The 10727-nt window shown below is 34.5% G+C and overlaps 1 protein-coding gene across 3 annotated transcripts; it reads left to right on the top strand.

Moving 5' to 3' along the window:
- Window positions 1–5527: 5527 nt before the first annotated feature.
- LOC145001285 (Man1-Src1p-carboxy-terminal domain protein) lies at window positions 5528–9666 on the top strand. Of its 3 annotated transcripts, none has more exons than XM_078960656.1 (10): window positions 5673–5810; window positions 6066–6610; window positions 6809–6936; window positions 7064–7135; window positions 7244–7392; window positions 7468–7582; window positions 7649–7729; window positions 8420–8563; window positions 8967–9054; window positions 9400–9666. In XM_078960656.1, exons 3-10 carry the CDS (start codon window positions 6922–6924, stop codon window positions 9522–9524), a joined length of 789 nt encoding a protein of 262 aa, XP_078816782.1. In that variant the 5' UTR covers window positions 5673–5810; window positions 6066–6610; window positions 6809–6921; the 3' UTR covers window positions 9525–9666. The 3 variants fall into 3 exon arrangements, with proteins under 3 accessions (XP_078816781.1, XP_078816782.1, XP_078816783.1); XM_078960657.1 differs by having other exon boundaries at window positions 5680–5810; window positions 6444–6610; XM_078960655.1 differs by lacking the exon at window positions 6066–6610 and having other exon boundaries at window positions 5528–5810.
- Window positions 9667–10727: the final 1061 nt, after the last annotated feature.

Raw genomic sequence — 10727 nt, 5'->3', positions numbered from 1 at the left:
TTTCGGACCGTGATGTGCGTTTCACTTCCCGATTCTGGAAGAAATTTCATGAGGAGTTGGGTACTAAACTGCATTTTAGTACCGCTTATCATCCCCAGACAGACGGCCAGAGTGAGCGGACGATTCAGACGCTTGAAGACATGCTTCGAGCATGTGTGTTGGATTTCGGGGGTAGCTGGGATGCGTATTTACCCTTGGCGGAGTTTTCCTACAATAACAGCCATCATTCGAGCATCGGTATGCTGCCCTTTAAGCTGTTGTATGGTAGGAGGTGTCGGACCCCCATTTGTTGGGGTGAGGTTGGGCAGAGAGTGATGGGCAGTACAGAAATCGTGATTCAGACGATAGAGCAAATACAGCAGGTCAGACAGAGGTTATTGACCGCCCAGAGCCGACAAAAGAGTTACGCAGACAGACGCCGGTCCGAGCTTGAGTTTCAGGTCGGCGACTTCGTTCTCCTGAAGGTTTCCCCTTGGAAAGGAGTGATTCGGTTCAGGAAGAGGGGCAAGTTGGGGCCCCGGTTTATAGGACCATTTCGTGTGATTGCGAGGGTAGGCCGGGTAGCCTATCGGTTGGAGTTGCCAGCAGAGTTGGGGCAGATCCACGACACTTTTCATGTGTCGCAGTTGAGGAAGTGTATAGCCGATGAATCGACAGTGGTTCCATTAGAGGATATTCAGGTGGATGCAAGCCTGAATTATGCCGAGAGACCAGTGGCCATCAGAGATCAGAAGATCAAGGTTCTAAGGAATAAGGAGGTACCTCTGGTGTTGGTTCAGTGGCAACACCGGAGGGGATCGGAGATGACCTGGGAGCCAGAGCGTATGATGCAGGAGCAGCATCCGGAGCTATTTTCAGAGCGAGACTTCGAGGGCGAAGTCTGGTTCTAATGGGGGAGAGTTGTAACAGCCGGATTTTCAGGTATCTTGTATATGTATGATTTTTGGTGTTCTGAGAGGGGACTCGGCGAGTTGGAGCTCAGACTCGCCGAGTAGGGTCGCGGATCTGGTCGCGGGATCGCGCCTGGACTCGGCGAGTCCAGGATATGGACTCGGCGAGTCCGCGCTGTGTAATGAAACCCTAATTTCTCGGGTTTGGGACCTATTTAAAGGGCCTTATGGCCGTCATTTGTGCTCACCAGTCCCTTGAGTGAAACCCTAATCGAGTGTGAGCGTTTGGAGCAAAGTAGGAGGCCATTATTGATCTTGGAGGTGTCATTTTGCAAGGAAGGAGAGAACTAGCTAAGGGAGAGCAAGTGGAGCCACTTCTGAGAGTTTGGAGTCCAGAGCATCACTATTGTGGTAATAGTTTCGAGTTATCTTCTTCCTTGTTGATGTTTATTTTGATTTAGGGTTTGTTGAACCCTTTTGTGGCAAGATCTAGTGCCCCCTTGGTCCCTTATGTGGTTTAAACCATAGATCTGGACCCTTGGAGGTCCAGAGTGTCCCTTTGCCCAAGCTTTTTGGGAATCAATGGAGGTTTTGGATTGGAATTCTTATGCCTTAGGTCAAAACTCCATTTATGAGCCATGGAGTGTTATGGGCACCAAGATAGAAGCTTTACGTGATGAATCAGTTTAGGGAGGCCAGATCTATAGATTGTGGAAGCAGATCTGACCTTAGAAGCAAGTTGGAGTGGTTTCATGGCATGGACTTGCCGAGTCCGATGAACAGACTCGGCGAGTAGTTTGAAGATTGCCTTGGGTTCGCTCAGTGAGTGGTCCAATCGAGTCATAGGTTGACTCAGTGAGTCAGGGTGAGTTAGAGAGGGACGACAGGTGGACTGAGTCGAACTGGGACTCGCCGAGTTGAGTCGGGGTGGCCCCGCGATTCTTCCAGATGGAACTTGTCGAGTCAGGGGGGAGTACTCAACGTGTAGAAAGGGAATTCTAGAGAGTTGGTGAAAACGTCTAGACTCACCGAGTCGCCATAGCGCACTCGCCGAGTCCGGTCAAAGTTGACCATTGACCGTTGACCGGACTTGACCTGTGTTGACTTCTTAGGGATAGTCAACCTTAGAAATATAAAGTGTTAATCAGAAACATGTGATGATATAGGAGGATTAGAGCTAGGAGGATCGAGCACGAGGGATTTCCAGGATTCGTGAGATACCGAGATACGCGAGGTGAGTCTTCTCACTATACTTTACCTTGAGTAGGTAACCAGAGTTATGTGATAGAGTATTTGTATTCTATGCATGTTATGTGTTGTACTGCATTATTTCTATGTGATTTATGTGGTGCATGTTTATCAGAGTTAGAACCTGAGGGTTCACAGAGTTTGGGTGCACGGACCCACAGAGTTATAGCCTCGAGTGGCTAATATGTGTTATATGTGGTATTTTGGGGAACTCACTAAGCTTTGTGCTTACAGTGTTTGATGTTATTGTTTCAGGTACTAGTGACGACCGCGGGAAGGCGCCGACTTGATCCGTACACACACACGAAGTTTATACATTTGTGATCTTGGGATTTTGTATTGACTTGAGTTGGATAATTAATATGGTTGTTTTATGAATATTAATTGAATTATGTTTTATGAAAATTTGAAAATTTTGTTTTGAAATTTACGGTGTTACACTTCTTTTACTTGACTTTTTACTAATGCTGACTAATTAAGATTTTAATGCATGAAATTATTGTACGCATCGTATATATAAAATGTATCTCTTAAAATTCAGCATTTTAATGTTAATTAAGGTATATATATATATATATATATATATATATATATATATAGGCTCAGGTGCATTTGAGACCATTCTAATTTTGTGAGACCGTGAGACCAAATCTAAAAATAATTTTAAAATGCAAAATAAATGGAAAAATCCAATTTTTTTTTTAAATATTATTTTCGGAACTTGAATTAACTAAAAAAAATTAAAAAAAAAATTCCGTTTTTTTTTTTTTTTTTAATAAGTGAAATATTCTAAATAGAATATTACACTGGCATATTCTAAAAAATAATTTTAAAATGTAGAATAAATGGAAAAAATCTAAAAATTCTTTTTTTAAATATTATTTTCGGAACTTGAATTAACTAAAAAAATTAAAAAAAATAAAAAAATAATAAAAATAAATTCTATTTTTTTTGAAAAATACGTGAAATATTCTAATAGAATATTACACTGACATATTCTAAAAAATAATTTTAAAATGCAAAATAAATGGAAAAATCCAAATTTTTTTTAAATATTATTTTTGAAACTTGAATTAACTAAAAAAAATAAAAACTAAATAAATAAATAAATAAATGTGTCTCACTGTCTCACAAAATTAGGCCGTCTAACATGAACCTAACTATATATATATATATATATATATATATATATATATATATATATATATAGTTATATAGGGTTAGGTTATTTTGTTTTTAGTAACTATTGTATGCCAGAATGCACAGATCTGGACCATCGGATGGAATATAATCAAAGGTCATGATCTGGGGGTTTATGATAGTAGAATAGGATAACATATACCATATAATCACACAAATTTCAGCATAAGGACATTTTAGTCAATTAACCTATATCAAAAAAGGAAATTTTTGGATTTTTAGGGATAATTAATTCCTTTATTTTTAAAAATCTGAATATTTTAAAATAATTCAAAATTAAAAATTCGATTTTATTCTATCAGAATGTTAGAATGTTAACCATAAAGTAGTAAATATATTTTTCGATTTTATTTTGTCAGAATGATAGAATGCCAACCATAAACTAGTAAATACATTCTAAAAAAAATACACAAAATCAATTCTTGAACTAACAATATACCAAATAATTACATTGTATGATTGTGATTCATTGAATAATAACAACATTCTGAAAGAAAAAAGAAAAAAAAAACATCACAATATAACAAAAACACTAATCTATTATGATAGAATATTATACATTATAACATAACACATTCTGGTATAATACACTCTCATTCTCTATGTTTTCTTCCTTCTCCACATCAATGTTACTCTCTTCAAAACCTAAATCCACAAAGAGAACATAATCAAGATTAAAAAATTAAAAAATTCAATGCATTCTAAAAGAATAAAAACTATAAATTCTGACAGAATGTACTTGTTGTTGACAATTATTCTCAAACATTCTAATAGAATACATTTATATAAAATAAATTCTAATAGAATACATTACATAATTCAAGAACTGTGATTGTATATAGAATTCAATAGCTGTGATTGAATCATCAACACACATGCATTTATTCCCAGTGATGAATTCAAGAAACAAACACACATTTACATTATCGATTTAGAAATATGCACACCAATTTTGACTTTTTCGAAACAAAATCCTACTTGTGACTGTGAAGTGCAAAAATAAACCATTGAAGATATCGAATTTAATAAGATGATGAACACAATATCGATCTTGAAAAAAAATCGAGATAAAATCAATCTCGATTGAGGTAAATAATTTCCAGTTATATCCCCTAATTGTTGGATTAACGGATCAAAGAAAGAAGAACAGGAGGCTGCCGGAGGATACCTCCATCCAAGTACCTGCAATCGTCGGGATTTCCTCACCGTTTCTCGCTTCTCATTCGTGTTCATAGACCCCACAACAACGCCATTGCTCCTTCGCATCCCCTTCTTTAGCCTCATCGACCCCAGAATCCATCATTGATTGCGAGACGAGAGTATGTGCTCCCCTTTGGATCCGTCGATTGTAGAAGAAGTAAAATCGGTGATGGTGATGGTGTTGATGTCGATGATGAAGTGTTCGGCCGCAAGCATATCTAGGTCAAATATATTTATTTTAATTCCTTAATTGAATGATTAGTTTATTTCCTTAATTGAATGATTTCAATTAAATAATTTCGTTAAATAAAAGTACAAAAGGTCCAAAATACCCTTTAATGATTTTTTTAATTATTTATTATTTCTTGAATTCTCATTGGTGCATTTAGGCACACAATAGTTGCCAAAAACATTTGAACCTAGCTCTCTCTCTCTCTCTCTCTCTCTATATATATATATATATATATATATATATATATATATATATATATATATATATATATGGGTAAAGTGAATATACCTAACAACCTTATATAAGCTTAGGTACCTAACCCCATAATAATATATCGGTATGTATCATATTTACATTGTAATTGCCTAAGGTTCTTAAACTTCAACCACATAACTTGATTACTTCCAAAATCTTTGGACTTTCACCAATATCTTTCTTTTACATTACGTCTTTCTATCGAATACCACCTGATGAGCTTCATATCCTACCGCAACAAATGAAAGGATGTAGCAGAAATATAATGTTGAATTTCCAAAATTTTTAGAAATAAATCAAGTTTACGGATGAAGTTTAAGAACCTCGGATGATTGCAACGAAAATTTAATGCAAAATGACGTAGTTTGATGAGGGTAGGTACCTAAGTTTATATAAGGTTGTTAGGTATATTCACTTTACCATATATATATATATATATATATATATATATATATATATATATATATATATATATATATATATATATGTGAATGAATGTATATGTAAAAGCTTACATATCACAATGGTTTCTACTCCGAAAAGGCGAATCAGAAACCCTAAATACTCATCCCCTTCTTCTCTTCCTCCTTCTCCCATGCGAGTTTTATCTTCAATTGAACCGCCACCAAGCTTGCTACCGACCAAGACGGAGATATTTAAGCTCGTCGCCGTCGTATCTATCGCCGTCTCTGTTGCAGTAGCCTGCAACCTTGTCATCAAGTTTTTCAATCGTCAGCCAAAGCCGTTTTGCGATACTGATTCGGAATCGGATTATTATCTTTCTGGTGAGCAAAGCTGTATTTGTAATTTATGCATGAGTAACTGTTTTTTATTCATTTAATTAGCTGTTTGTCTTAATGCTTCATTCCATCGATTCCATAGAAAAGAAAGCTATATTTGAGTTTTGGTGTCACTTCTATGGGGTGCGTAGCCAATTTCCCACCGGCATTTTTCTAGTTGCTAGCTCCAGTGTAGTTAGCATATTTTTCTCGAAGGTTTAGAATTCATGTCAATAAAGTCGATTTGTAACTTCTTCTCAGAGTGGATGGAGCGCTAGAGAGGAGAAGTATATTGACTTTGCGTTAATCGTTTTAATTGGTATCCAGGTTCAAGTATAAAGTTGAAGAGGGCATAATGCACTTCATTCCTTGAAATTTTGGGCATTTAAGTTGGTTATACGCGTAGCTTAAAATGCATGAGTGATCTAAGGGTAGTGCACGAGACAAGATGTTGTTCATGTTTTTCCATCAACATTTTGTGTCTGTATTAGTTTTATCAAATGTGTTACCTCTGCATTTCTGTGTGGTTTCAAACAATGGGAGTTACCCAAAATCTTTTTGGGCTTCTGTTTTTTGCATGCTGAAAGGTTCTTTCAAAGTTTATATCAATTGTTTGGGAGTTAAATCTTGCACAAACAGGTAAGGGTTTGAGTCTTAGCAACCGCAATGTGGGAGTTTCAATTCCAATGGGGGCAGCCACCACTCCTAGTGGGTGTGTACCTGATTTACATCTCACATGATGCTCTTGTGGTGGTGTGGGACAGCTGAGGGGTTGCTAGAAGAATAACCCTTTTGTAGAAACTTAGGTTAAACTTAAAACTCTCTTAATGATTATTAATTTCTCCAATATTCTTTCAACTGCATATCTGCATCGTGCAAAATGTGTCTTCATGAAAAAGCTAAGCTTAAAGATGCGACTATTCCATACTCATCTGGAATAGTTACATCTTATGCTTTTACTATCGATCAACCGATGCTGCTTTTTATTTTTTATTTTTTTACAGAGGTTTGTGATCCTTGTCCAAGCCATGGCATATGTTATGAAGGCAAATTGGAATGCTCAAGTGGTTATACAAGACATGGGAGATCATGTCTAGAAGATGGAAGTATAAATGAAATGGCTAAGAATCTCGTGAGTGAACACTTATCTTGGGGGTACTTTTGATCATCACGTAAGGGTTGAAGAGAAAAAAGATGTTATATCTGTAACTTTGCTTCTGAAATGTTTAATATGTAAAGATAACATGATATTGGTGCAGGCAAAAATGGTAGAATCTCATGTCTGTGAATCATATTCTGAGTACCTGTGCAAAGGAATCAACAAAGTCTGGGTCCGTTTCTTGTTCATATCCAAGTATTCAATATTGATGCATGTCAAGTTTTCTTCTTTGTAGCGAGATTTTGTTGACCTATAAAACACTAATTTGATTTGATTACAGTTTCGTTGGGATGAGTTGTGGAATAATATGGACAAAGTGAAGCTGCTGGCAGAGGATTTTGGAAAGGGCAATGCCACCTATCTGTTTGCAAAGAACAGAGCAATGGATATTGTTGATAATTTGTTGGAGATGAGAGATAGTAACATTGGGTAGGCTATATTTATTTAATATTCAGTTGAATGCACCCATCTGTTATTTCTTTATTTATTATTTTCTTGATGTAGAATTAAGGAGTTTAAGTGTCCGGAGTTGCTAGTGGAACACTATAAGCCCCTAAGCTGCTCTGTTCGACTATGGCTTTTGGAGCATGCTTTGTTCCTAATACCATTTTGTGTATTGGTATGTAATGAAGGCTAATTGTCTCTCACTTTTTCAAGTTTATGGCATTACTTAAGATTTTTGCAGCTCGTAGGGTGTGTACGGATGCTGTTAAGAGTTTGCCACAGACATTACTTGTCAGTTAGGGCTGAAGAGATTTACGAACAGGTGCACAACTGTAACTTTTTTATTCACTAATCATGATTCAGTTGTTGGAGATATTAAGGGGGTGTTTGGCTTGTCTTTTGAAAGGGCAAAAGCCCTTTTTGGAAAAGATAAATGGCAAAAGATGTTTGGTAAATATATTTTAAAAGTGACTTTTGGATTTGAGATAGAAGGAAAAATGACTTTTTGGAAAAGTTAGGAAAACCTGACTTTTTGTAACTTTTCCAAAAAGTTCTTTTGCCTCTCAAAAAGACAAGCCAAACACCCCCTAAGCCTGTAGTCTTATTATTATTATTATTATATCACGTTAAATTGCAAGAAATGGCTATTATGTACTTTACTTCTCATTGATTCGTTTGTTATAGCGTTCTAGTTTAAACTTTTTGTTTTACAACATTTATCATCATCGTATACAAATACATAACCGTTTTACTGCTATAATTGGGTAGATTTTTCAAAAGTATAATGTCTAAAAAATAATTACAATGCCTTTATAAGAAGAAAATGCCTTTATAAAAATCACAGTCATTTCTTTATTAAAATATTCCGACATTAGGTGCTGTCTCTCTTTATGGAAGTGTTTTTGTTATAAGTATGTTATCAGAACAATGCTAAGTTTGTTATTACATTTAGTCATTTACTTACTAGCTAAGATTTTTGTATATTGAAATTGGTAAAACCACAATGAAATAGGTGTGTGACACACTTGAAGAGGCTGCTTTAGTTTCAAGGAGCATAAATGGTGAAGGAGAAGGTGAACCATGGATAGTTGCTTCATGGTTAAGAGATAATGTCCTTACACCCAAAGAAAGAAGGAATCCCATGTTATGGAAAAAGGTATTCTTATCTCTCTCTCTCTTGGATATACTTCCCATATTTTTTATTATAACATTCTACTTTCAGTTTTTCTTATTGCAACACTGTACATCCACATTATTTCTTATTGGGGCATTGCACTTAAAAGGTAGGAGCTCACCAATTGCTATAAATATAAAAGTACAATGATGTAATAAGAACAAATGAAGGTACAATGCTATAATAAAAAGTTTTGGAAGGTACATTTCTATTTCTTGCATTTAGCCCAAAAATTACAAATCGTGTAGAAGAGACAACTAAACAAAAAGCGATGTTAGGAACGTAGGATGTTTAATTGAGTTTTTGTAATGTATCATTTAAACTACATGCATTATTATTATTACTATTATTATTATTATTCGAATGCTTGTTTGTCTCTTTATAGGTTGAGGAATTGGTTCAAGAAGATTCTCGTTTAGACCGGTATCCAAAAATGTTAAAGGGTGAACCTAAGGTTGTGTGGGAATGGCAAGGTATACATTCATGTCCTTGCTGTTGCATTATTACTATTAGTCAAATGTCTAAAATGCCCATCATAAGGGACACTAAACTTTCTTAGGTCGTGTTTCTTTTTTACTTAATAGACTTAATAAGGATAGGACTTAATATGGTAAAATATATGACTTTTTTTTACTTAATGCCAAAAGAATGACTTCATAGAGAAAGTCTAAGAAATAGCATTTACCTCATAAAGTCCCATTTTTAAAAATAAATCGCCCTTGTTCACACAACTTTTAATGGGAAAAATGTTTTTTTTTTTCAATTAGTTTTTTATTGGGTTTTGTCCCTCTGTTTTCACTTGGATCTTGCTTTCTCAGTTGAAGGATCTTCTATGAGATCTTCTGGCAAGAAGAAGAAGGGTGAAGTAAAGAAGCAAAAGTCAAGTGACATGGGTTCTAATCAAGATCAAAGTTTGAAGCCTATGGAGCCTTTGAAGTGGTGAATCTTGTAACATGATAATATACTACTTTATACATTTATTGTAGATTGTACTTAAGCTCGAAACTGTCTTGCAGTTATATGTATATGACAGTTTCTACTTATACAAACCCATCGATAACACTTTACATACAGATTGTTTTGCATTTCTGTTCATTTAAGTAGAATTCCATTTTTGGAACAACAAAAAAACAATTATAATGGCATGATAAGTACAAACAGTTATACATTTATCATTTAGCACAACACAAAACTATAGAAGGGTAAAATGGTTATTTTTATCATTCAGATTACAGTTTAAAGGTTCCAATCAAACAAAATGTTAAAAAATCAGATCTTAAAAAATTAAGATCCTCTTAGAAATTCAGATCTTAAAAATTTAAATTCTGCCAAACGAACCCTTGGAGATAACAAATAATAAGGTTGCTTGGTTAAGGGCATCCTAAGTGAAGTTATATTTCAGTTGAATAAGGTGGAAATTTGGATTGAATGATAGGATTGAATGAGTGTTCAATTGAGTCTGGGTAATGATATAAAGTAGAGTTGAATGGAGGACTTGAATGATCATTCAACTCTTCAATAAGAGTTTAATAGAAATAACAAAATTGTGATTAGGATTTAATGTGTATAAAGTGGTCATTAGGATTGAATATGTTTTTAATGGATTGATCATTCAACTCTTCGGTAGGGGTTCAATAGAAAGAACAAAACTGTGATTAGGATTTAATGTGTATTTAATGGATGATATAGATTGTGGATACTCTAATGTAAAGAAAACATGGCTGATTCACTTGCCACATAGGGTTACAAATCATCAACAATCGTCAACTCAACATATATCAACATTATGGGTTAATCCGAGGGTCATTTTTATTGCAACATAAAGGTGGGTATTTTAAAATCCAAACAATTCAAAATTATAAATTAGGAAGATACATATAAAATTAAAAAGAAAAAATTCAAAGTGTTGGGTGGATTTGGTTGTAGAAAACTATTATTATTTTTTCGAATTTTTTTTTCCAGAAAAAGTAGCATAGTTTTCATTTACGTAATAGAAATTTAGAAAATGTATTTGGTTAAAACTTACCGAGTTTTTATTTTTTATTTTAGAAAATTAGAAAACATTAAATATTTGTATTTTCTATCTGATTATTTTTTTTATTTTAAATAATATAAAATTTAACATATTTCAACATAAAATAAACAA

Source organism: Lactuca saligna, chromosome 6 (assembly GCF_052625555.1).
Source record: "Lactuca saligna cultivar CGN05327 chromosome 6, ASM5262555v1, whole genome shotgun sequence".
NCBI classification, from domain to species: domain Eukaryota; kingdom Viridiplantae; phylum Streptophyta; class Magnoliopsida; order Asterales; family Asteraceae; genus Lactuca; species Lactuca saligna.
Note: the sequence above shows the minus strand (reverse complement) of the source record. Positions and strands in the feature narration are given on the sequence as shown.

Excerpts from the sequence above, each read along its gene's own strand:
- LOC145001285 (XM_078960655.1), top strand. The coding sequence starts at position 5,549 with ATGGTTTCTACTCCGAAAAGGCGAATCAGAAACCCTAAATACTCATCC. Across the intron at positions 7,136-7,243 it reads AAGGAATCAACAAAGTCTGG|TTTCGTTGGGATGAGTTGTG; the intron begins GTCCGTTTCTTG and ends ATTTGATTACAG. Across the intron at positions 9,055-9,399 it reads GGTTGTGTGGGAATGGCAAG|TTGAAGGATCTTCTATGAGA; the intron begins GTATACATTCAT and ends TTGCTTTCTCAG.